This window comes from Pogoniulus pusillus, chromosome 21 (assembly GCF_015220805.1).
Source record: "Pogoniulus pusillus isolate bPogPus1 chromosome 21, bPogPus1.pri, whole genome shotgun sequence".
Lineage (NCBI taxonomy): Eukaryota > Metazoa > Chordata > Aves > Piciformes > Lybiidae > Pogoniulus > Pogoniulus pusillus.
In genome coordinates, this window is record NC_087284.1 from 20,829,697 (window position 1) to 20,856,118 (window position 26,422).

The 26,422-nt window shown below is 41.5% G+C and overlaps 1 protein-coding gene across 1 annotated transcript in view; it reads left to right on the forward strand.

The window, feature by feature from the left end:
* Nucleotides 1-26,422, forward strand: part of RETREG1 (reticulophagy regulator 1) — a 55,587-nt gene that overhangs the window by 22,244 nt on the left and 6,921 nt on the right. The window contains exons 4-7 of the mRNA XM_064161194.1: nt 19,112-19,238; nt 22,499-22,583; nt 24,343-24,480; nt 26,022-26,086. Coding sequence (XP_064017264.1) covers nt 19,112-19,238; nt 22,499-22,583; nt 24,343-24,480; nt 26,022-26,086 — 415 coding nt within the window. The remainder of the gene's footprint in view (nt 1-19,111; nt 19,239-22,498; nt 22,584-24,342; nt 24,481-26,021; nt 26,087-26,422) is intronic.

Genomic DNA, 26,422 nt, shown 5'->3' on the forward strand with positions numbered 1-26,422 from the left:
CTGGTTTCACATCATGAAATTAGCTTAAAGGTCATTCTGCAGACAATGCAAACATTTCAAGGATGTAAAACCCAAGTCACTGAATCAGTATCTGGTTTCTCAGAAAGCATACTGTTACATGTAGTTTGAGAAATGTAATTATTTGAATAACATTTTGTACTATTTTATGTCCCAGAAACAAGAACAAAGAGTGAACACTGAGTCATGTTACACCATTTTCTGTGCAGAGTATATCCCCAGTAGGCAGCAGAATATAGAAATTAGATTGTCAGTTTTGTAAACATGCTATTTTTCACAAAGAGAAAATGTGTGCTGGTCTCCTAACAGCCTACTGAGGTAGTTCCTGACAGCTTTTCAAATTCTAAGTTAGAAAGTTGAGAGTAAAAAGGAAAACAAAATTTGGTGGAGAACTTGTTAAAGTAACCAAGAAACCTAAATGATTAATGAAACAAGGAATTTATACATCTACTAGTTACTGCCATGGAAGAGGACATCATTACTTGGAGCCTTTAGAAAGGTGACAGTCATGAGAAAGATCAGAGTAAGCAGAGTGGAGTTTATGTGGTAGTTAAGTTTTGACCTTTAGTTGCATCTCGTTTGCCAAATACAAGCGTTAGATTACAAAACACACAGTGGAAATTATTTACAGAGGGCATGAGAACCTACAGTCTTGGGGGGGTTTGTTTGGTTGTTTTTTTGTTATGTTGCAGATGTCTGTGTTGTTGTAAGAGACGAGGGTGTGTTTCCCAGCACAACATCTGATTAGTCACTAATTTAGGAAGGAATGCCCTGGCAAACAGTTTTGTTGCAGCGCATGAGCCTATCAGCAGAATAACATGTTATACTCTTCTAGGTGTTTTGACATACAGCTGAGCAAAGCAGCTCAGCTGTTTTGAAGCATTCTTCCCTGAGTCTCCTTATTTTTCTTTCTCTGTCAGTGGCAGATGTTGAATGTTTACAAACTCTACTGTTTGGCTGTTTGCTTGTTAATATTTCCAGATGTTTTGGAGTCTAACACTGGAAATCAGCTGTGTAAAGCTACACATCTTTTTATGTCTGCAGAGAGGAAAATACAGCATAAGCTTAAAGTGTTATTTTCATGCTCTGCAAGCTTCCCCACTCTTTGAATCCTGATGATTGTGTGAGGAGGCCAGTTTAATGAAACTTTGCAGAGATAAATAATTCCTATAGCAAAACAACATGGAAGTTTTCTTAAGGCCCCCTGAGCATTATGGTCACAGCACCATATGACACACAATTCCCTTTACTAAACACCCCCAGCTCCCTCAGCCTCTCCTCATAGGGTTTGTGTTCCAGGCCCCTCACCAGCTTTGTCGCCCTTCTCTGGACACATTCCAGCACCTCATTATCTCTCTTGAAATTGAGGGGCCCAGAACTGGACACAGTACTCAAGGTGTGGCCTGAGCAGTGTTGAGTACAGGGGAAGAATAACCTCCTTTGTCCTGCTGGCCACACTGTTCCTGATACAGTTTAGCCTGGAAAAGAGGAGGCTCAGGGGGGACCTCATTGCTGTCTACAACTACCTGAAGAGGGGTTGTAGCCAGGTGGGGGTTGGTCTCTTCTCTCAGGCAACCACCAATAGAACAAGGGGACACAGTGTCAAGTTGTGCCAGAGGAGGTGTACGCCAGATGTTAGGAGAAAGTTGTTGGCAGAGAGAGTGATTGGCATTGGAATGGGCTGCCCAGGGAGGTGGTGGAGTCACCATCCCTAGAGATGTTCAAGCAAAGCCTGGCTGAGGCACTTAGTGCCGTGGTCTACTTGATTGGCTAGGGCTGGGTGCTAGGTTGTAGTGGCTGATCTTGGAGGTCTCTTCCAACCTGGTTGATTCTATGATTCTACTAGCTGTGATTTGCTATGGGGAGAAGAGAACTCCTTCAAAAGTTCAGCCTTTTTTAACCAAGTGCTTGGGTTGGTAGTGTAATTAATTGGTAGTATAATTAATATAATTGGTAGTATAATGACTATAATGAATAGGTTACTGACTTAGATGTAGCCATTGACATTAGTGTAGGTGAGTTCACAGTGTGAGGTAATGCTCAGAAGAATTTCATGATGAATATAAAAACATGCAACATCAAAGTAGTAAAACATTTTTTAGAACACTTTCAAAGTAGAATATTAAACTTTTGTTTGTATCTGTTAAACAATTTCAGACAGGAAGACTGTGACAGATGCTGAGTGGAGATTTATGTAGTGCAGTTGAATTTCCAAAAGGCATTAGCTGAAAGCAAATAGACAAATCCAGAACATGAGAGATGATCCTTCCATGAGTATAAGCAACAGCAATGAAACTTTTAGATGGCTAACTTTTGTGTTTATGGAAGGTCAGAGAATGAGTCCAGTGTGTGCTGGAGTTATTCTGATAAGTGCTCATAAGTGACTCTGAAAAGGCAGTGGAAAATGGGACAGAGCGGTCTCCTCGAGGTTTCCAGTTATTCAAGGAAACGAAGACAAGGACTGACTATGAAAAATTACACAAGGTCCTTACAGGATTATAGAATCATAAAATGGTTTAGGTTGGAAGGGACCTCAAGGATCATCCAGCTCCAACCCCCTGCCGTAGGCAAGGACACCTCCCGCTAGAGCAGGTTGCTCACAGTAAGACAGCATATGAAATTCAGCATAGGTAACTGTAAAGTTATACATGAATACAAACCCATCATTGATCATCAGACTCAAACTACTGTTAGTATCACTGGAAAAGACTTACAAGGCAAAAGTAAGCACAGCCACATGCCACTCCTACAAATTTTGGTATGTCCACTGTGCATGGTTCTAACCTACCTGCCAGAAAAAGAAAGAGGAGAAAGAAAGTCCAGAGTAGACCAAAAAGGCAGAGGAAATATAAGGAACTGTTTTCATATAAAAGAAAGTCCGGAGTAGACCAAAAAGGCAGAGGAAATATAGGGAACTGTTTTCATATAAAGATCAAGTAAATGATAAAAGGCTTTTCAAAAGAAAAAAGGAATAATCGTGGGAAGATATAATAGAGATCTCTAAGACATCAAAAGGAACATGCCATGTCTCTCATGCTATTGGCATGAGGCAGCATCAAAGGAGCAGACAGCAGGCTGAGTGAAAATAAGATTTAATTAAGTTTTAGAAATCCTTGCCATAGGACTGTTGTGAATCTCAGAACTGTATGTGCACTAAAAATATAAATTACAGGTCAATTCTTTGATGAAAATTTATTGAAAGCTATTGAATATAAAAACCACCACTTCCAGCATTGAGAAGTCCTTGAGTTGCAAATTAATGGAGGCAGAACCTATTTTCCTATGTTCTTACTCAATTGCTTAGGTATCCCCTTGGTATTTAATTCTGGCAACTGTTGAAGAGAGGGCATAGAGCCAGGTATTGCTGTTCTTGGTAAAAGCATGACAAGCATTGAACACAGAAAGACTGAAGTGAATACATTATTTCTTTCTGCGTTTGTATGTGTTGTTAATAAATAGTATGTAAACGTTAAGGTCTGAGCAGTCCCAGAAGGGCACGTGAGATAGCTGTTGCCCAATTTTAGACTGAGCCTCCGTTGCTCTTACGACATGCCACGGAAGTTGCCAGGTCACTGTGTACCCTCAGAACTTGCCTTTATGCATTTAGACATGAGATCAGAGTAATAAAATGGAGCAGAGCAGTAACAGTGGAGGTTTGCATGCCTGATATTATTTAGAAATAAGTATTCTGAAGATTTTTAAGAGCTCTTATCCGAATGCATATGGGGTTTTTTTTGGAACAGAAACAGAGATAAAGTCATGGAAGAGTGTTGCCTTGCATAGAATCATAGAATCTACCAGGTTGAAAGAGACCTCCAAGATCACCCAGTCCAACCTAGCACCCAGCCCTATCCAGTCAAACAGACCATGGCACTAAATGCCTCATCCAGGCTTTTCTTGAACACCTCCAGGGACAGTGACCCCACCACCTCCCTGGGCAGCCAAGACTCCAAGTGTATCTGAACAATTGTTGTGTGATGTCCCAGCTTGAGAACTGTGCTAGTTTGAAGCTAGCTAGAATGTTTTGGTGAGAAAAACTAGATTACAGGCTGTGAAAGGAAAACAATGGTGATGTCTGCTTCACTCATAGGCTTACTGAGATGTATAAGAACAAGAAATAAAACCACAGATAACCACTTCTGCTGCTGGTGAGCTTGGAGCTGCATCTCTCTTCTAACTTCGCCCTCCATTTCTTTAATTAATCCACTTTGCTTCCTAACCCCCTGTCCAGACCTCCATTCTTCCTTGGGACTGGGGTAAGGTTGAGAGGGGTAGGGGGAAGGTGAAGGGGTGGTTGAGAGCCCCTCCTGGGGACTCAGGTTTCTGGGAGGGCTGTTGTGTTTCTGTATTACCTTTTACCTTGTATATTTTTGTCTGTAACTGTATATACTGTAAATATCTGCTTGGATATTGTGCTAAGCTGTAAATAATAAGCTTCATTCAATTATCAGAGCCAGCTGAGTCTAGTCTGGGTGATTTCCAAAGTGTGGGGGGGCAGGGAACACCCAAACCATCACATCCTGTCAGCCTCTCAGCAAAATGTCATGTGTATTATCATCTTCTTGAGGCAGGGTGAAGGTTATCAGGTGCACAGCACTTTGAACTGAGTGTTCTGGCAGCACTTGCCCAACCAGTTCAGGGTATTCCTTTACATCACAGATCTGCCTGTGCCCTTTATAACAAATAGGTTAAGCTGCAGGTCTTCTTTGATCATCTTTCTTGGTCCAAACCTTTCTTAACTTTTATTAGCCCAGGAGGCATTTTACTGTTTGGGGTTTTTTGAGGATGCAGGGGTGATTGCATGAGGGGATGGAGTTCTCTTTTGCCCTCTTTGCTGCTTCCCCTTTGCTTTTTTGTGTGAAGCTGTGTGGTGTTTCATTGGCCTTGTGCTGGTTAGAGGCTAATTGCAATATTTTAATGAGAGAAAGTAGATCATTGGTTGTAAAAAGAAAATAATGATGAAGTCTGTATCACTCATTAGTTTGCTGAGAGGGATAAAAAGCCAAAATACAAACAGTCTCGTTTGCTTCGGTCTGTGTCACTGGATCTATTCACTTCCTCATCACTCTGCTCTGGTACCTCTCCACTAACAAATAAGTAAGCTTTGTTGATGGGTTGTTTTGGTTTCTGGCTGGGAAGTGAGATAGAGAGGGAGAAAGAGTGGGTAGCTTTGAACCCTTCTGGGCAGTTTCTTTGTCTGGGAGGGAGTTTGGACTTGTGTATTATTACTTACTTGTATACAGCTGTAAATACTTGCAAATATATTGTCCATATATGCTTGTAAATTTAGCTTTGCTGTAAATAGAGCTTCATCTTACTTCCAAGCCATCTGAACTAGTCTGGTAGATTTCAATAATGGGGAGGGGGAGGGGGAAGTTCCTAACCCACCACAGCCCTCCATAGCTTTAAATTTGCAGTTGTTTCACACAGGATTGGATGATAGAGGAGCAGACTGATTGTGATTCAACAAGTATTTACTTTGGATGAACCCCAGTAAGAAACATAAGTTGTGACTGGGGAAGTATAGGCTGGATGTTAGGAGGAAGTTCTTCCCAGAGAGAGTGATTGGCATTGGAATGGGCTGCCCAGGGAGGTGGTGGAGTCACCGTCCCTGGAGCTGTTCAAGAAAAACCTGGATGAGGCACTTGTTGCCATGGTCTGGTTGACTGGCTAGGGCTGGGTGCTAGGTTGGACTGGATGATCTTAGAGGTCTCTTCCAACCTGGTTGATTCTATGACTCTAAGAAAGCATAAAATCCTTTGTAGTTTTGAAAGTGAAGCATCTTTCCTGCAAGTGACACATTACACACAAAGCACCAAATACAGCTTACCAAATTAGAGATGCAGAATATCTGACAGACTTCTGTTCCATCTTTGCTTATTTTCTTGCACATGATTTCTATGATGTGACATCCCCAGATTGTTCCATTATAGAGGAAAAAAAAAAAAAGACTTGTGTGTGAAAACTTCTGGATGTGTTTGAGAGTATATTAAGAACAACAGGTCAAGGAATGCAATTGGAGCCATGTGAAGCAGCAGTGCTGAGCAATGTGCTGAACAACATGCGTGATCCTCAGTGTCTTGGGCTGCATGACGAAGCTTCAGCAGCACAGATAAGATTGCAAGGGTGTTGAAAATTAATAGAGATGTAGCTGGTGTAGTCAGAGTGACAGAATCCCTGCCATGCACGCAGCAAAAAGCCATGGGAGGAAAGTGAATGTGTCAATTTCCCTTAGGCTGCTCACAGAGGCATTGGAGCTATTTTGGCAGAAAACTGCCTTCTGTTGGCATACTTTCATTTTGAGGACTCTTGCAGTACAATTTGGTGGTGTCCCTATGATAGCTAAGACTTGTGGCAGACAAGCTGGGAATCAGAACTTTAAATCTTTACTGGAAACTCATCTTCCTGTTCCTTATTTTAAAATAACTGCTAAGGGTGCTTTAAAATCTGTTTTAAATTTGATGGCTTTTGACTAACACCTTGGGGCAAGGAAAAAGACAGGATTTTTTACAGTAGAGTAAGCTCTTTGCTCTCACACCCTTTAAGCTTGTTACTTTAAAGTTTGTGTCAGTTAGCTTCCTATCATTTTGGTTGCTGCTCACTCACCCCTGAGAAAAAATAGAGAGACATTGAGGAAGATTGCCAGTGGAAGCAGAAGAATCAAATGTACTAACTGGGTGGTGATTTTCCCTCACATGAACAGACACAGGGGAAAAAAAAACCAAACCAAACTGTTTTGCCTTTGGCTCTGCTTGCTACTAAACACCCTGTCCTAGTGCATGAGGTGAGTCACAACTTGTTTATTTATAGCCTTGGCCAATCAAAGTTGAATGCTCTGAACTTCATTCAAGACCAGCAGGCACTTAGGATGTCTTGTAAACATTTGCTCTCTGAGCAAGGAGTGCTCCTCTGGGCTGCAAACAGGACAGGTGCCTGGGCTGCCTCTGCTAAAACACAAAACAGACTAGAAGATCATTGCCTGGATTATCTAGATTGATAGAGATAAATATAATTCCTTTTTACATCTGAAATGCCAGACAGTGAGGATCTGGGACAAGATGAAAGGTACTGTACCTCGATTCTGATGGCATTCTTGTGCAGCATGGTATGGACCAAGGCTTTGTGTGATTGATTTGTGTGCACTCCTGAGTTCTCAGCCTAGAATCAGTTTCCTCTGTATTTTAACAGATCACCTAATTCTTGAGAGATTTGCTGCTAAACCTAACCTAAGGCTTTCTAGAAAACAGCTCTTATGTACAGCTCTTCTGTATTACTTAAAGCTGAAGGGAGAAAAACGTTGGATGGTTTCACTTTTCCCAACCATGGGACAACTTTAAAACCTCAAAATGTCAGAGACACAAATAGTTTATTCAGAGGCAAGTTATTGACAGAACCACAACTTGTTACTGTGAGCCAGGGCATCATGTCCATGTGAGGTATGCCTGTCTTTCTAAAGTTCAGCTTTTATCTTCATTAGCTAATAAAAGAGAGAGTGATTTGCCATTAGAATGGGCTGCCCAGGGAGGTAGTGGAGTCACCATCCCTGGAGGTGTTCAAGAAAAGCCTGGATGAGGCACTTAGTGCCATGGTCTAGTTGATTGGATAGGGCTGGGTGCTAGGTTGTAGTGGCTGATCTTGGACGTCTCTTCCAACCTGTTTGATTCTATGATTCTATAATAACAATAAGTAATTGGATCTGAAGTTTAATAATTTCACTAATATTATCTTGTCAGCTATGATTCAGCACATTCCTATGGGATAAGTGCACTAATTAAATTCAGTTAAATAGACAGATTTAAAAAGAGAGATTTTAAAAGTGGATGCTGCAGGTGTTTGTCTCTGATGAAGCTTATAAATCTAGGTGTCTTACTGTCCACATGGTCTATCCATAGCTGCAGTTTTTATTGTCTTGATGCTAATCAAACTGCTGGCTTTAAAATGATGTTAATGAAATACCTGATATTGCAAAATGCATGTGAAAAAATACCTTTTTTTTTTTTTAGCTGTTCGTTAACAAAGTGCCAGACTGTAGAGGCAAAGATGAGAAATGGCAAGAATCAGAAGTGGGCATTTCATTATGGCTTTTAATTTGTTTTCTTCTGGATAGATTTAAAATTAGACATTTGTGTGGCTGCTTTTCCCATTTGTGTGTCAGTATGTCGTTGTAAGATAGGTGAAATGCAGAAGACATTTCTAGTTGTGTGCTGTAGATAAGTATATTCAGGTCACCTAATTGGCTGAGTGGGGGTGATTGGATCTCCAGTGGTGTAACTGGGTCTCTATGAAGGTGCAGTCATCTATGCTCTTCCGTCTCCAGGAGTCTAAGTTGTGCCCTATATGTGACATAGACTAAAAGTAATTGTAGTAGTAGGTAGCATTTTCTTCTTTTCTTTTAAGGAATGTTGACTCATTACTGATAGTCAGCAAAGCATTATCATAGAGTCATAGAATCAACCAGGTTGGAAGAGACCTCCAAGATCATCTAGTCCAACCTAGCACCAAGCCCTAGCCAGTCAACCAGACCATGGCACTAAGTGCCTCATCCAGGCTTTGCTTGAACACTTCCAGGGATGGTGACTCCACCACCTCCCTGGGCAGCCCATTCCAATGCCAATCACTCTCTCTGTGAAGAACAACTTCCTCCTATATCCAGCCTATACTTCCCTAGTCACAACTTATGACTGTGTCCCCTTGTTCTGTTGCTGGTTGTCTGGGAGAAGAGACCAACCCTCACCTGGCTGCAGCCTCCCTTCAGGTAGTTGTAGACAGCAATGAGCTCTGCCCTGAGCCTCCTCTTCTCCAGGCTGCACACTCCCAGCTCCCTCAGCCTCTTCTCACAGGGTGTGTGCTCCAGGCCCCTCACCAGCTTTTTTGCCCTTCTCTGGACACGTTCCAGTACCTCAACATCTCTCTTGAATTGAGGAGCCCAGAACTGGACACAGTACTCAAGGTGTGGCCTGACCAGCGTTGAGTACAGGGGCAGAATAACCTCCCTCATCCTACTGGCCACACTGTTCCTGATCTAGGCCAGGATTAATTGCTGTTCATTAAGAAATGTTTAGCAGGTTCTTCAATTTTTTAAATTGTATGGTTTTTAATGCAGGAAAAGAGCAAAAGCAGATGACACATTTCAGGTCACAATATTTTTTAAATCAAATTTATAAAGAATATGCTTCATGATTTGGAAAATCTTTTTTAAAGGCAGTAAGGTTTGCAAATGTGTAAAAGGATGCAAATGTTGTGCAAAATGCAGATGCTTTGCAGCATTGTACTTCTTTCATTCACAGTACTTTCTCTGTGGAGGATTGTAGCTGGCATTGGGAGTTAAACAGATGTAATGCTAAACCTAAACCTCTTAGACTTCAGGTTTCTATCAACCAAAGTTGTTTATTTTGCTTGTGTTTTTTTTCTTAAACAAGAAGGGATGAATGTTTCTGAAAAGGCATAATAATAGGTTTGCTCTCCTGTCTGTAATTTCTGAAACTACCATTGAATTAACTGACCCTCATGTTAAGTCCTCAGCTGTTTGTAGGCTTACAGCAAACAAAAAAGGTTGAGAACAGTTTAGTCCAAAGATTGCAATTTTTTTTCCTGAAATTAATTTGACTTTTGGCCTTCATGGTGCTAACAAATCAGATACAAATGGAGAGCATTCCCACTGAAGTTTTAACAAGATGTTGGTCCATTTTAATCACCAGAAGGAGATGCTATGGGACCTATACTGGAAAAATATGGGAAGGAACTGTACAGAAGCAATTCATTTTAGAATTGCACTAGAAGAGATAGTAATAGAAATATAAGGGGATCATTTTAGGGCATGCTGAATCCAAACTACTGCTTTCTATGTTTAAAAGGGAGGGCAGTGGCATTTCTGTAGAAGCTGCAGAATGAGCTTTGTACACAAATGGGTTCCAGCACAGTGTTTTCCTTGTAGCTCCTTCTCGGATGCAAACAAATAGTTCTCACATCCTGTCCACTCTGAAGTTCATGTCCTACTTCAACAAGTATGTAATATTGCATCACAGGTGTATTTCATGAAGGTTGTAACATCATAGTTAAATATGCAGCATTGGTCAATAGTTTGTTAGTCATACTGTCCATTTAAATGTCTAAGAAGCAAAGGTACATATGCTCAAGTACTTCTTAGTAAAGCTAGTAAAAAAGCTATGAAGAATAGGTACCAACAGTATCTTCTTTTGTGTTTGTTTTGTCACATGATCCTGAACAGTCAAGAAAGATGTGCTTAAAGATAAAGGATTGAAAACAGTTTAGCAATCAGCAACAGAACAAGGAGACACAGTCTCAAGTTCTGCCGTGGGAAGTCTAGGCTGGATGTTAGGAGGAAGTTCTTCCCAGAGAGAGTGATTGGCATTGGAATGGGCTGCCCAGGGAGGTGGTGGAGTCGCTGTGCCTGGAGGTGTTCAAGCAAAGCCTGGCTGAGGCACTTAGTGCCATGGTCTGGTTGACTGGATAGGGCTGGGTGCTAGGTTGGACTGGGTCATCTTGGAGGTCTCTTCCAACCTGCTTGATTCTGTGATTCTGTCGAAGAATGTGGAGGCTGAAGAAGGAATATTAATTGGTTTTGTGAAAAGGGTTTGTAAGAATTGTCTTTATGTGTGACAAAAAATAACGTGAAAGAATTGCTTCCTACAGCTGGACAGAGCTGTTTAAGGTTCTGCAAACAGAACTTTATGTTCCTGTTGATAGAAATGAAACAAGGCTTCCTTACTCTTCTGAGCAAAAAATAGTGTATTGCAAGTATGAAGCTGACCTGGAACATCCTAGCTGTTGTCTTGGTAAAAAGACAACAACAGCAGTGTAGTTTTTGCTAAACAGAAAGCAAGTCTATGACAGTATTTATGTGGCACATTAAGAAAAAGCTATACTTATGACCAAGTCATGACTTTGGAGTAATAGCACTTGACTATCAGATCACATTTCATGTGTTGAATGACCTCCAGCTGGAGTAGTTAGTGTTCTTGTCAGAGGATCTGGGCAAGAGTAGTACAGAGCAGAGGAAGGGTTTCCCCTGAGATCTGACCTATCAGTTTACTTACAAGAGTCTGTCTAGAGAAGTTGGACAATGAAGTGCCTCAAATTTTGTTGGAGTATATTTTATTTCAGCAAAAAGTGCCAACATATTCTGTGTGTCTCTCTGTTGAGGAACTTGTGCACTGGAATCACTTTCAAAATTTGGAGTTAACCCATTTGATGAGCTAAAGAAAGACAATGCATCTCCTTACTAAGATGACTGACTAGAGAATCATCATAAAGTCATAGAATCAGCCAGGTTAGAAGAGATCTCCAAGATCATTCAGTCCAGCCTAGCACCCAGCCCTATCCAGTCAACTAGACCATGGCACTAAGTGCCCCAGCCAGGCTTTGCTTGAACACCTCCAGGGACGGTGACTCCACCACCTCCCTGGGCAGCCCATTCCAATGCCAATCACTCTCTCTGGGAAGAACTTCCTCCTAACATCCAGCCTAGACCTCCTCCAGCACAACTTGAGACTGTGTCCCCTTGTTCTGTTGCTGGTTGCCTGGCAGAAGAGACCAACCCCACCTGGCTACAACCTCCCTTCAGGTATTTGTAGACAGCAATGAAGTCCCCCCTGAGCCTCCTCTTCTCCAGGCTATTCTAAGTGTGCTCAAGCTTTAACATTGAAGGGATATCAAACGTGACTGTTTACAGCATGTTTGCCACAGTGTTACATGTGAGTGAAAGTCTAAACCTGTGGAGCACCTATAGATTAGCAGTGGGAAATGAAGTGCATATAAGTATCTACAAGCTGGGGAGTTTTCTATTAGGGAAGTTTTGTGGAGTTTGTAGTAAAAGGTTGCAGATGAAGATTCTCCTTAAAGAATGAAGTGTATTTGTGGATGCTTACTGGGTTCCTCCTCCTTTTGGTGATGCAGAATCATTTTGTGAACTCTTTGAAGCAAGCAGGATTCCTGGTGATGATGATGTCCCAGTGATTCGTTTAAATTGAAGTCCTGTTGACTTGGTCATAGCCACATGACACAAATATAATTGTTTTAGTGTATTTAATGATTGCATAGCATGCAGAAGTGGCACAGAATAAAGCACAGTTCTACATAATCACCTTTTAAATTAGCCACATAGGTTGTTAGGATGCTATGCTGTGGGCCCAGTGGTGCTTGCTATTATGTCTTTAAATGGAGGGCACATAACATTCACCAGTTTGTCCAACTGCACTGTGATAAGGCTAATCAGTATTGCATTGTTTTCTACCACACAGTTCTACAGCAGATTCTAGAGGGTTTGCTATTGGCATTTTAATATGCTTAACCTTAAAATGTAGTTTTTCCACTGTTTTGTGTTTTAGAGATAGAGGGATGATTATTCTCATTTTGAGTATGTGGTCACCTGAAATTTAAATGAAAGAAAAACGTTTATGATGGTTTTTTTTCCCACAAACATTATCTAAATGGCTTTTGGTATCTCTTACCTCTGTCCTTGAGTAAGTTAGAAGACATATTTCAGAATACATTTTTGGCATAGCACTTCAAGTACAAAATGTTTTTTTTTTTCCAAGAAAGGTCATCCTTATACTCACTCCTGGAACACAAACCCTATGAGGAGAGGCTGAGGGAGCTGGAGGTGGGCAGCCTGGAGAAGAGGAGGCTCAGGGGTGACCTCATTGCTGTCTACAACTACCTGAAGGGAGGCTGTAGCCAGGTGGGGTTGGTCTCTTCTCCCAGGCAACCAGCAACAGAACAAGGGGACACAGCCTCAAGTTGTGCCGGGGGAGGTCTAGGCTGGATGTTAGGAGGAAGTTGTTGGCAGAGAGAGTGATTGGCATTGGAATGGGCTGCCCAGGGAGGTGGCGGAGTCACCATCCCTGGAGGTGTTGAAGAAAAGCCTGGATGGGGCACTTAGTGCCATGGTCTGGTTGACTGGATAGGGCTGTGTGCTTTGTTGGACTGGATGATCTTGGAGGTCTCTTCCAGCCTGGCTGATTCTATGATTCCATTGTGCACTGTGATGATTCCTCTCCTTGCAGGAGAGACCTGTGAAAGTTCTGAAGAGGTAAGCTTTCTTAAACAGGTTTTATTAACAGTTAACAGACTTGATTTCATTTGTTCAAGTTTCATACTTAACTTCTGGTTACCCAGGACCTTTGCCCTTAGCAATCCTCATCCCTTACAGCTGCATCATTCTATAAGCTCTGGATGGTACTTTATAAATGACCATGAAATAGCTCTATTACCTTTATTTTGATTTATATATCTTTGGGAATGTAACTTGAAGCTCTTCCACCTAGACTAGTACATTCTAAGTGTGTCAGGTTGAGAAATTACCCCCCCAAATAAAGCTGAAATCACCAGACTAGCTGTGATGGTTTGGGTGTTACCTCCCCCCCCCCCCACTATGGGAATCACCCAGATTCACTTCAAACTAGCTCACTAGCTCAGAAGGTCTGGAAGTAAGATAAAACTGTATTTTACAGCAAGCATATAAACAAAGTATATTTACTTGTAGTTACAATTATATACAATTATCCACAATGTAGAAGTAATACAGAAATCCAATTCATGCCCCCCCAGACAAAGAAAGCCCAGAAGGGGCCAATGCCACCTTCTTCTCTCCCCTTAGCCAGCAAACCAGCAAGGCCTCACGTGGTACCAGGGAAAGGTTAGTACATGGTGTGAAGAAGTCACAGCAACAGAGCCAGAGCCCAAAAGCCAAGAGAGAATTGTCTATGCAATGCCAGTCATTCCCTCTCAGCAAACAACGAGTGAGGCAGACTTGGTCATTATTGTTCTTTTACATCCAATGCTCTGCTTTATTTACATTCTTCTCTGAACCTTCAGGAAAGTCCCAGTTTCTCTTACTGGAATTTTCCAGTAAGCCTTAAATTACTACACTAATTTGCCCTTAAAATTACAGAGTCTGCACAGGTTTCCAGTATGTGTGGTCACGGTTGGGAAATGAAGAAAGTTCAGAAGCTCTCTAATTGCTAACTCTTTGTTTTTGTAGGCACAGTCCTTCAGATCCACCACACCAGGGTGTAGTGTGTCACTCTCAGGAGTGTATCTACGTGAAGATGCCTATAGAACTGTACACATAACTTAAAAAAACCCCAGCACATCACGAAGAGATCTTTAAACCTGTAAGATGAGAGCTGCTGACCTTTCTGAGAGAAATGTGACAGGGCTTTGCTTGAACAGTTGTCAAGATACAAACTGAGAGCATGACACCATCAGTCAATTTTAGAGAATGTAATGCCACTGACTGTTCTGGCCAGAGTTTGTGACTGTGATGGGTTGAAGCATCTGGGGTGGGAGAGAGTGTTATGGTGAGGTTTTTTGTTCGCTGCTACTAGGTAACTGCTACTGGGGAGGAATAATGAACTGCACCAGTACAGGCTGGGAGGTGATCTGCTGGAAAGCAGCCCTGTGGAGAGGGACATGGGGGTCCTGGTGGATAACAAATTAACTATGGCACAGCAATGTGCCCTTGTGGCCAGGAAGGACAGTGGGATCTTGGGGTGTATTAGGAAGAGTGTGGCCAGCAGATCAAGGGAGGTTCTCCTCCCCCTCTACTCTGCGCTGCTGAGACCTCATCTTGAATACTGTGTTCACTTTTGGGCTCCCCAGTTTAAGAGGAACAGGGATCTGCTGGAGAGGGTCCAGCAGAGGACTATGAGGATGATTAGGGGACTGGAGGGCATGGATTATGAGGAGAGTCTGAGGGACCTGGGGCTTTTTAGTCTGGAGGAAAGAAGACTGAGAGGGGATTTGATAAATGTTTATAAGTATCTGAGGGCTGCCAGGAGGGGAGAGACAGCCTCTGCTCACTGCTGCCTGGGATAGGACAAGGAGCAATAGGTGTAAGCTGCAGTAAAAGAGGTTCTGCCTCAACACAAGGGGCAACTTCTTTACTGTAAGGGTCCCAGAGCACTGGAACAGGCTCCCCAGAGAGCTTATGGGGTCTCCTCTGAAGACTTTCAAGTCCTGTCTGGACGTGTTCTTCTGTGATCTGTGTTAGGTAGTATTGTCCTGCTCCAGCAGGGGGGTTGGACTCGATGATCTCCCTGGGTCCCTTCCAACCCCTAACATCTGTGAGCCTGTGATTCTGTGATACAGTGTATGTATTTGGTCAGTATTAGAAATGATGCAGTAGGTAGTCAGAAGGCTATGAGTAATTTCATGTTCTCTCTTAAAACCTTCAACCTTACTGACACTAGCTTAAAAATAGAAGTATAGTACTTTATATCAAACTCAGGATAAATGATGGGAGCATAAAACTTTCTTCTTTCTAAATTATGCACAAAAAACTTTGAAGGTGTTCAGTGAGAGCTGGCTGCTTACATCCACAGAAGAACACTTGGAGAGCAATCCCAAAAGCTGTTTAGAGTTCACATCTAAGCAATTTATTAAGGCAGTGTAAGTAACTCAACTCCACTAATGTTACACTGAAGTAGATTTTTGTGTTCTTTGTTGCCATGTCACAGTCATGCACTCCACATTCAACATCTACATCACATATCTTTATTTTTTCCTGTTTTGACTTTAAATGTGATCATTGAAAAAATATCTAGTCTAGAGTACTCATCTATCTTTGTGTACAGAGACACAGCTATAGGTTGTACTCCCTTCCTTTCTTGCTCCCTCTTCACCAGGATCCCACTGGTTCCAGCCCTCTGGCATCTGCTCAAGTGGCCTCTGAAGCAAAGGGATAGAGGGACAGATGTTATCAGGGTTGGCAGTTTCTTGGAGGAGTGACAGGAAGATGCAGCATGTGCATCTGATTATTACACTGAAGATCAGCAAACTGCCTTTCTTATACCTCTAGTTGTGTAAGATCAGAATAAGGCTTCAAGGTGTGCACTGGAAAAGAGAAAAGTGTGGCTATAGTAGAAGTAACAGAGGTGTCTTGTGATTTCATGTGGCCTGCAAGAAGCTACTAAGTATTTTTTTACAGAGCAAACTTAATAGTAGGTTTGCAGTGTTTTGAAGCAAACCACCTCTACCATCCACTCTTCTTGCTTTGTCAATGCATCATATGTGGACCACAGGACCAAAGCATCTAGCAATACATTTTGTCTTCAGTGTTGCTCATACTTGCAGCATCTTTTCAATTGGCAAAAGGAAGCATTATTTACAAGCAAGAGAAGCAACTCCAGAGAGCCTTTCCTGCAATTGTGCCATTTTTCTGTGTCGTTTGCATTGTCTGTTTTACATTGTCCTTAGTTATCCCAGTGTGCCTTGTTGTACCTCTGCCTCTCAAATCTATATTGGTGGTTAGCATATCTGAAAACAGTTTGCATATTATTATAGTTTATTCTTTCATCTTTTTCCTACCCTTATTTTCCTATTAACTTGAAGTTATTAAGCCAACTGTCTACAACTGCCCTATAGCAGACACCAGGCATATCCATTTTCTCTTTGTGTTTCCACAATGTTCCTCTCTGCAATCAGCAATTTAAAATAAAGGCTAGGAGTAAGGACTGTAAAAGAAGTTTAGCAATTCAGAATACTGTCATAATAGTAGTTCTCAACACTAGAATGAGCAGGTTGGTCTTAAAATACACATTAATGCTGTAGAATGGTTTGCAAAAGGTGGAAGTGAGTGTTTTTTTAGGGAGGGTAGCCTATCTGTAAGAGTTACAGTTACCATAAAACAAACCTCTAGTATATTACTTTTCCCAAGCCTCTAATTATTAGAGAAGGTGGAAATTGAAATTGCTGTTATGGATAGGAGGCAGACAAAAAGTGCTGTGTAACATTGCTAATCCCTGCAGCTGGCTTCCTGCAGTGCTCTCCATGGGTTATTAAATGCTTTTATTTATACCCACCTTCAGAGGCAAACACCTGCATGCAGTGCCCTGCATGGCTGGATAGCATGTTGCATTTTTTCTGTCACCTAGTTCAAGGTATGGGACTCTCAACCTACAGATTTCAGGTGTGTTACTTTAAATTACAGGGGTTTTTCAGCCTTGAAGAGTGGGAGAAAAACCTCTCATGCTGAATGTTTTTTAGTGTAAGGGGAAATCAAACTACACACTACTACAACACTCCAAATGCTGAAAATCCTGTACTACAAGAAAGTTGGAATAGGGCAATGATTTGAGTTTTGAACTTGAAACATCTACATATCATGGCTGAAATATGAGTTTTTCTTTTAGTCATGCTCTGTGCTGTAGTATGCATGCAGTAGTTTGACTGTGAATCCCTCATGTTTGCATTGTTCTGTATGAAATGGCTCCCAGACCTTGCTCCCAATTAAGTGTTGCTGTGTCACCACCTTGTGGCGAAGTTGCTGTATAGTGATTAAATACAGGCATAAAGACAGATGAGGCTTCTCCACCTATCTTTAAGAAGACATTTTTTACCATAATTTGTTATGAGTTCCATAAAAATGAAGGTGCAGAGACTATGTAAAACCTGCACCACTATAGACAAGACCTGCCCCAATTGGGTGGATCATATCTACACCAAGTGGCTAGTGGAGTAACTACCTCATGCCAATAACCAGCACAGCCACATCATAGCATTAATCCGTTGAAGTGAGGTGATAAGCACTACTAGCAACAGCAGATGAAGCACAGATGATAGATTGGACTGGATGATCTTGGAGGTCTCTTCCAACCTGGTTGATTCTATGCATCTGAAAACAGAAGGTGGTTAACCTCTATTCTGTTAGGAAAGCTGCTTTCAAGCTTCTCTATGATTCTATCTGCAATGCAGCAGAAGGTATGTAACATTCCTATGTAGAAAACAAATGGTATCATGTATGTGGGGGAAGCCTGCTTACTCCTGGCTTAATGCAAGTGTGTAAAAATCCACACATTTAAATGTGAGCAGCAGTTACACCACAGCAACATAAACCTCAAGTCCTCTTATCCAGTGTGTTTAGGAGAGGTAGAGCAAGAGTTTATGCTTGTAAGGAAAAGTGGCTTTAGACTTTGCTGAAATGGATGTCAGGCATGTGGTCTGGATTTGGCTGGAATGTCAAAGATTTTAAGGAGAATTTAGGTTTGATATTCTTTTTGCTGAGACATTGGATTTAGAATTCAGAGTTTGCTTTCTCCTTTTTGTCATAGTAAAATAGAAGTGACATGTATTAGATAACTGAATTATTGTTTTTATTAGGATTTTTGGAAAAGAAATAGACATTGCTGTCTACAACTACCTGAAAGGAGGCTGTAGCCAGGTGGGGGTTGGTCTCTTCTGCCAGGCAACCAGCAACAGAACAAGGAGACACAGTCTCAAGCTGTGCCAGGGGAGGTCTAGGCTGGATGTTAGGAGGAAGCTCTTCACAGAGAGAGTGATTGGCATTGGAATGGGCTGCCCAGGGAGGTGGTGGAGTTGCCATCCCTGGAGGTGTTCAAGACAAGACTGAATGAGGCACCTAGTGCCATGGTCTAGTTGAGTGGCTAGGGCTGGGTGCTAGGTTGGACTGGATGATCTTGGAGGTCTCTTCCAACCTGGCTGATTCTATGATTCGGTGTGGTTTGACATCAGCACTCAGTGCCATGGGTAGTTAGTTAGAAGGGTTAGGTGATAGGTTGGACTCAGTGATCCTAGAGGTCTCTTCCAACATGCTCAATGCTGTGATTCTGTGACTTCATGATAAATCCATTACTTTTAAGGTAGATGAGCCTCTGCTATGGATCACCATAGCCTGCAGAAAAAGCAAAAGTATCATAAGTATTAAATTAATGTATGGTCATCCTGTGGCAATGAAAAGTATGCTGTATTTTTTAAGAAAGACTAATACTAAACCAAGTTTGGGATTCAGTTGCTTAGTTTAGATGACATCTGTGCCTTGAACTTAGTGTTTTCACATGACCAGAATGAATGAGCAGTAACTTCTTCTGTCATTGCTTTCACAGACTGAGAATTGCTACTACTTAGCAGACTTTTCTTGTTTGGTTTGTTGTTGTTAAGAGTCATCAGATGAGCCCTGTGTAGAATATATGGAATCAAGCACGGATTTCTGTAGAATAGCAGCAGCCATTGGATTGCTGAGGCTATAACTTTACAACCTCATGTTTTCAATCAATTTCAACTTTATTACAAGCTGTAACCAAACTTGTTGGGTCTTTTTGTTTGTTTTACTCAGCTGGAATATCATCGATTCCAGGCAAGACTACAGACCCAGGATAAATCAGTGCATTTCAGAAACACTTATGAATTTATTTGTGTTTCTTCAAGAAATGTCCCACTTCAAGGAACAGAACCCTGGCAAGGTAAGCACTCCTGAGTAAATTTTAACAGTTCAATATTGTTCACTAAAAAGGTGAAAGAGATTTTTTGTTTTAAGCAAGCAAAGGAAAGAAAAATAAAATATCCATTATGATACATTCATTTATGAGTTTCTGCTAAATGTTTACTGTGTAGGTCATCAAGAAGCAAAACTACTGTCAGTAAAGTTTGTAGCAGTACAGTCCCCCACCTTACGGGTGCTTGAACCTCACCAATCATTCCAAGGAAAGGAAATTTAATACAGCACACTTTAATAAAAACTTGGAAAAGCAGGAAAATTATCCCATGCCTAAATACCCTTTTTTTTTACCACTCCAAAGACCTGTCATTTTCTAGAATAGCTGCACAAGTACTGCATGATTGTGCTAGCTTGAAGCAGGCTAGAATGTTTTGGTGAGAAGAACTAGATTGCAGGCTGTGAAAGGAAAACAAGGCTGATGTCAACCTCACTCATAGGCTTGCTGAGATGTATAAAAAGAAGAATCCAATCATAGATAAGGCCCTTCTGCTGGGGAGCTCCAAGCTGCATCTCTCTCTCTAGCCTCTCTGCTGTTTCTCTGATTAATCCACTGTGCTTCCTAACCCCCTGGCCAAACCTCCATTCTTCCTTGAGACTGGGGTAAGGTTGAGAGGGGTAGGGAGAAGGTGCAGGGGTGGCTGAGAGCCCCTCCTGGGGACTCAGGTTTCTGGGAGGGCTGTTGTGTTTCTGTATTACCTTTTACCTTGTATATTTCTGTCTATAACTGTATATACTGTAAATATCTGCTTGTATGTTGTGCTAGCTGTAAATATAAGCTTCATTCATATTTCCAGAGCCAGCTGAGTCTAGTCTGGGTGATTTCCAAAGTGTGGGGGGGTAGGGAACACCCAAACCATCACAATGATACAAGAGAATTCCTTGTATTTTACACAGATACAGTTGTGGTTTGGGTTTTTGTTTGTTTGTTTCTGGAGGCTGCCCAGGGAGGTGGTGGAGTCACCATCCCTGGAGGTGTTCAGGAAAAGCCTGGCTGAGGCACTTAGTGCCATGGTCTGGTTGACTGGCTAGGGCTGGGTGCTAGGTTGGACTGGCTGATCTTGGAGGTCTCTTCCAACCTGGTTGATTCTATGATTCATGAAGAGGCAAGCAAGAATAAGGATTCTTTGTTCCACAGAGGAGGACTATCATGTAGTTCTAGCCTAAAGTGAAGCAGTTTTCTACTTCAAGGAAAAATATAAATAATATGGAAGTATGTCCTGGTAACAGCAGATTTCATTTTTATATTTGTATATCTAAATACAATGTAAAAGGAGATTAGGAGGCTTTTTCTCCTCTTTTGATCCCAATTAAGTTTGAGCTCAGGTTCTTTCCTGGAAATAGGCTGTTCAAAGTTAGTCAATAAAAAGTCTGTCAAGTTAGTAAATAGAAAGTATGTCAAGTTAGTAAATAAAAAGTATGTCAGTAATCTAAAGGCCTGTACTCTAAGTTACAGAGGCTTTACTTACCTCACACAGGAGAAACACATCCATCTCAATATAGTTCATTTGACAGAAGCAGCAATGGTGCCTGTGAGCTGTTCCTTCAGCATGGAAACTGCCCTGTTCATCTGTCACCTTGCACATAAACCACCACTTCAAGAAAAGCCTGGATGAGGCACTTGGTGCCATGGTCTAGTTAACTGGCTAGGGCTGGGTGCTAGGTTGGACTGGATGATCTTGGAGGTCTCTTCCAACCTGGTTGATTCTACGTGGTACCACATTCAAATATTAGGAGTTTAGAATGAAAATACAGATGAGTGCCAGTGTGAAACACATTTCAAAGGTGAATAAATGATTTTAAGATAAAGAAATACAACCCCCTTGTATGTTTAGGGTAAAGATGTTATTATTAAAAGAAGCAGGTGTATGTTAAGGTAAGGAGATGCTGTATCAGTGTACACAAGCCCATAGTGTTGTCATGCAATAGCTGTATGCTGAGATCTATCTAGTACTGCTTTAGAAAAGCTAATTTTGAGAGCATGTTTTCCTGACCTCAATCTCTAAGCCATGCAATTATTCTGCTGCTGTAATTACAAGCAAATTAAGCACTGGTGCCATGTGCAAAATTTCTTCCAGTTAATGATTTTATTGCTATGCAGCTCCAAAAGCAAATGGATTCTTGTGATGGTTTGGGTGTTACTCGCCCCCCCACACACTTACTAAAATCATCCAGACTAGACTCAGTGGCTGGAAATTAAAGAGTGAAGCTGTGTTTACAGCTTAGCACAATATACAAGCAGGTATTTACAATCTATACAGCTGTAGCCAGAAATAGACAAGTTAAAAAGTAATACAGGCACCAGAGTCCCCAGGAGGGGCTCCCAAACACCTTTCCACCTCCCTTCCACCCCTCTACCTTATCTCAGACTTTCCCTTACATTCAAGGTGAGTTAGGAGAATTGGCTAGGGGTCTTAGGAAGCAGAAGGATTAGTCACACAGGTGGCAGGTTAGAGAGAGAGAAGTGCAGCCCAAAGCCAGAGAGCAAACTCTGTTATCTATGTTTGTGTTCTTGTTCTTATACATCTCAGCAAGCCTATGAGTGAAGCAGACATCACAGTTGTTTCCTTTTCACAGCTTCTTCTCACCAAAATATCCCAGCTAGTTTCAAACTAGCACAATTCTTTCTGTGAACTTTGAGCAGATCAGTTCTGTTCTCAACACTGCAGTTCTGAAAGATGCACTCTAGATGTCCATCACAGCAGAAACCAAACCAAGTTTTGTATTGAAGGTGCAGCTCAGTCTTGCCATTAACAAGAACGATAGAGAGGCCAACAAGCACCACGTGAATGCTTGTGGCATACAAGAGAAAACAGTTCCATGAACCAATACCACAGTGGAGAGAACTGTACTGAAGGGATTTCTTTTGCTTTTGTAAGCATGCTACAAGTATGCCTTGCACTATTGCAGTTACTGATCTTGGTTTTTCCTGCATATTGACTGCTTAATGATTTTTGGTGCAATGAAAGTGAAGTAAATTGTAGTAATTTTAGCAATAGCCCTGAGTTTGTTAAAACTTTACAGTAAATGAACAAAAAGTGCATATTTTCATGAGGGAAGAGGGGGTACATCCTAATTAGCCCAAATGGTTTGATGCTTGTTTGCACCAGAAGTGTTGAAATGTTTCTGAATTTTCTTTTTTAAACCTTCCATTTTCTTTTGCACAATGATGGAAATATTGGAGTGGTCTTTGAGTGCTAACAGCCAACTTTGTGATGTTTTTCCCAGTTTTGCCTGCTAGTCTGCAGTATCTGTACATTTTTCACTGTCTTGGGAAGCTACATTCCTGGAGTTGTCCTCTCTTATGTCTTGTGTAAGTATAGTCTCTTGTCCCTTCCTGGTTTACATATGTGCTTTATTTCTTATTTGGTCTCTGTTTAGAGAGTGCTTATTTGTTTTTATGCAAGTTTGAGAACTGGGCCCTTGTGGTCCTCATGAGGTTCATCAAGGCCAGTTGCACTTGGGTCAAGACAACCCCTGGTATCAACACAGGCTAGGGGAGAATGGTGTTGAGAGCAGCCCTGTGGAGAAGCACCTCAGGGTACTGGTGGGTGACAAGCTGGACATGAACCAGCAATGTCGACTTGCAGCCCAGAAGGCCAATCGTATTCTGAGTTGCATCAAAAGAAGAGTGTCCAGTAGGTTCAGGGAGGTGATTCTGCCCCTCTGCTCCACTTTGGTGAGACTTCTCCTGGAGCAGTGTGTCCAGCTCTGGAGCCCTCAACACAGGAAAGACATGGATCTGTTGGAACTGGTCCAGATGAGGGCCACAAAATGATCAGAGGGCTGAAACAGCTCTCCTATGAAGAAATGCTGAGAGTTGGGGTTGCTCAGTGTGGAGAAAAGACAACTCTAGGGAGACCTAATTGCAGCCTTTCAGTATTTAAAGGGAGAATGTTAAGACTGGAGACAAACTTTTTAGTGGGACCTTTTGGGACAGGACAAGAGGTAATGGTTTTAAACTACAAGAAGGAGATTCAGACAGGAGAAAATGATGAAGATTCTTTTACAGTCGGTGATGAAACACTGGCACAGGTTACCCAGAGAGGGTAACAGGACAGGCTCTGAGCAACCTGATCTAGTTGAGTCATCGAATCAACCACTTTCTTAGGAGACCTCCCCTTGATTCCCTTGAAGTGTTTCATGGGAGTTTACTCACTGCCTTCTACTGCCTGAAGAGTCCCCAGCTCACCTCTGCTGGATTTTCACTGTGCTGCATTGTTCCCAGCATGGCTGGTCAGCAGTGTCCATGCTAGCAACACTTCCCCCTAAACATTAAACAGCTTTGTTGTGGAACCTTGTAAAAGACTTTTTGATCCAAATCCAAATAGATGAGGCTGACTAGATTCCCTTTATCCATGTGCTTATTGACAGCCCCATAGAGGTCCAGCAGACTTGAGCAGAGATTTTCTGTTATAGAATCATAGAATCAACCAGGTTGGAAGAGACCTCCAAGATCATCCAGTCCAACCTAGCACTCAGCCCTAGCCAATCAACCAGACCATGGCACTAAGTGCCTAATCCAGGCTTTGCTTCAACACCTCCAGGGATGGTGACTCCACCACCTCCCTGGCAGCCCATTCCAATGCCAATCACTCTCTCTGGCAAGAACTTACTCTTAACAGGGAGTTTGGACTAGATAACCTTTAAAGCTCCCTTCCAACACAAACCATTCTATGATTCTGCTGTAAATACACATACATGCATACACATGTGGATTCTGACCAGTTTTCATATGGAAGTCAGCTTACAAGTATTGCTGATTCTGGCAGAACGCTGAATTGTCATATTTCCCAGGCAGATACCAAAATCAAACTAAATCAATATAAGAATAAATGTTAGAATGGTCATAAATTGTGCCTTCCTGCAAGTAAAAAAGATGTCCATTGCTATGAATACAGTGGTACTTTCTGGATTTGACATGAATAGCTTGTCTGACATTGGCATTTGATAGTGCCTTTATGTAAAACCAATTGTATTTTGTACAATTAATGTTATGCAAATGCATAGTTTAAGCTTTCTTTTGTAACTTCTTAGAAGTTACTTTATCTCTGTCTTCATTTTTGTTACAGTATTGTGTGCCTTTTTATGTCCCTTCCTTAAGTGCAATGAATTTGGACAGAAAGTGTGCAGCAAAATTAAGGCTCTTCTGACAAAGTTAGATTTTGGAGTCGTGGAATACATCATCCAGAAGAGAAAAGAGAGATCTGGTAAGTAATTAAACATAGTCCCAAGTACTGTTCTTTGGTATGCAGAGACTGACCTTGCAGCTGGTTTAGTTTGTAAAGGTGTTTCTTTCTTTGAACTTGGCTACCATTCTTAGCTTTGCAAAGAGTGTCAGACAGCTGGATATGGTGGGGAAAAGAGGAAGGAAATAAGGCAAGACTGATGATTCACTTCACACTTCATTAGATGTACTGCTCTTAGGTTTTCATAAAACAACTACTTGCTGCAAGTATGCAATGCTTATCTCTCTTTAGATAAGTCCAACTTATCCAGGAGAGACTCACTCAAGAACAGAAAACAAGTACATAACAGAATTTTCAGTCTTGTCTGAAAGCTTTATAACACTGGGAACTTTTAGCTATTAGGTAATACAGCTAATCAAGAAAGTATTTATGTGAACAATGTTATCTTTGCTTTTTGTGTGCTCTACAGTTTTGGTAATTAAACCTTTGTAGTGTGGGCACATTACTTGCAGGTAGCCCACCCTTTTTAGTTAGTGTTACATCAGTAGATTTCATACCTGCTTGAAAACATGCATTTCTAATAAGCATTCATCATACAGTGTGCTGTTACTAGGCACAATGAGAGGAACCATCTGCCTTTCCCCTTCTCTTACATATAATGCAGTAGTTGCTGGAAATAATGCATTGAAAAGTTCTTTTTCTTACTTTGTTCCACTTTTAAGTGCAAGTGGCAGAGAGAGATCAGAATATTGTTTCATAAATTTCATATGACAGCTCTGGGGAAACAGTTGTCATTAGATTCTTTGTTGCTTCTCACTCTTCAGTCTAATTTAACCCAGACAATTTCCCTACCTTGCATTCCCACTTGGGTTCACCACATGGGCTCACAAACCCTTGTGGTGGCACAAGAGAGGAAATAGCAACTTACAAAAATGAGCAACCAGGAATAATATGACTACATTTTTCAGCTTATATTCGTTTAAAATATTCATGAGGCTATTCTCAGAGAGAGGAGGTGAAATCTATGTCTCTCTTCATCAATAAGAAGCAACATTGTACCAGACTTTAGAGGATGCTTTGTAGGCATAGTTGAACATAAATGTGAATGCAAGGTAGCTGTGTGCAAAGAAGTGGTTTATAAATGGAAATTACGTGCACTTACCCAGAAAATTGCATATTCCCATATAAAAGTAATGTACTGGCTGATTGCAATGCCTGTTACAACCATGCACTGTACCAGCAGTGCAGTTTAAAAGATAGATGTATATTGCCAGGACTGATAACATTTTGGTGTGCAACAGAGACTTCTGAAGGAAGCACAATACAGGTAAATAAATCTTTTGGAATGTGTTTGAAAGCAACATTATCTCTCCCACTGCTGCACAATATATGTTGATAAATATCTAGCCTCTTAGTCAGCCTTACCTTAGTAGCATATTACATAAACTGTAAACTATATCAGCAGGTGAAAGTTTACTGTCCTGTGCAAGCTGTGTGGCAGAGAACACACACTGAACCTGGAAGTCCACTGTCAATAGTAGGATAATGTTTTTTTCTTTCAGAAACATCAGCAACAAAGCCCACAGAAGATGACAGTGAATTAGACATATCAGCTCTGTGTCCTAAGGTGACTTTTTTCAGTTAGCCCTATCTTGCTTTCAAAATCTATATAGATAATGGAGATTATCTAGACTACTATCTCTGTTCTTCTGTGAAAGACTTTAACCTGCCCAGGAGACCTCCAAGCTCATCCAGTCCAACCTATCACCCAGCCCTAGCCAATCAACCAGACCATGGCACTAAGTGCCTCATCCAGACTTTGCTTCAACACCTCCAGGGATGGTGACTCCACCACCTCCCTGGGCAGCCCATTCCAATGCCAATCACTCTCTCTGCCAACAACTTCCTCCTAACATCCAGCCTATACTTCCGCTGGCACAACTTGAGACTGTGTCCTCTTGTT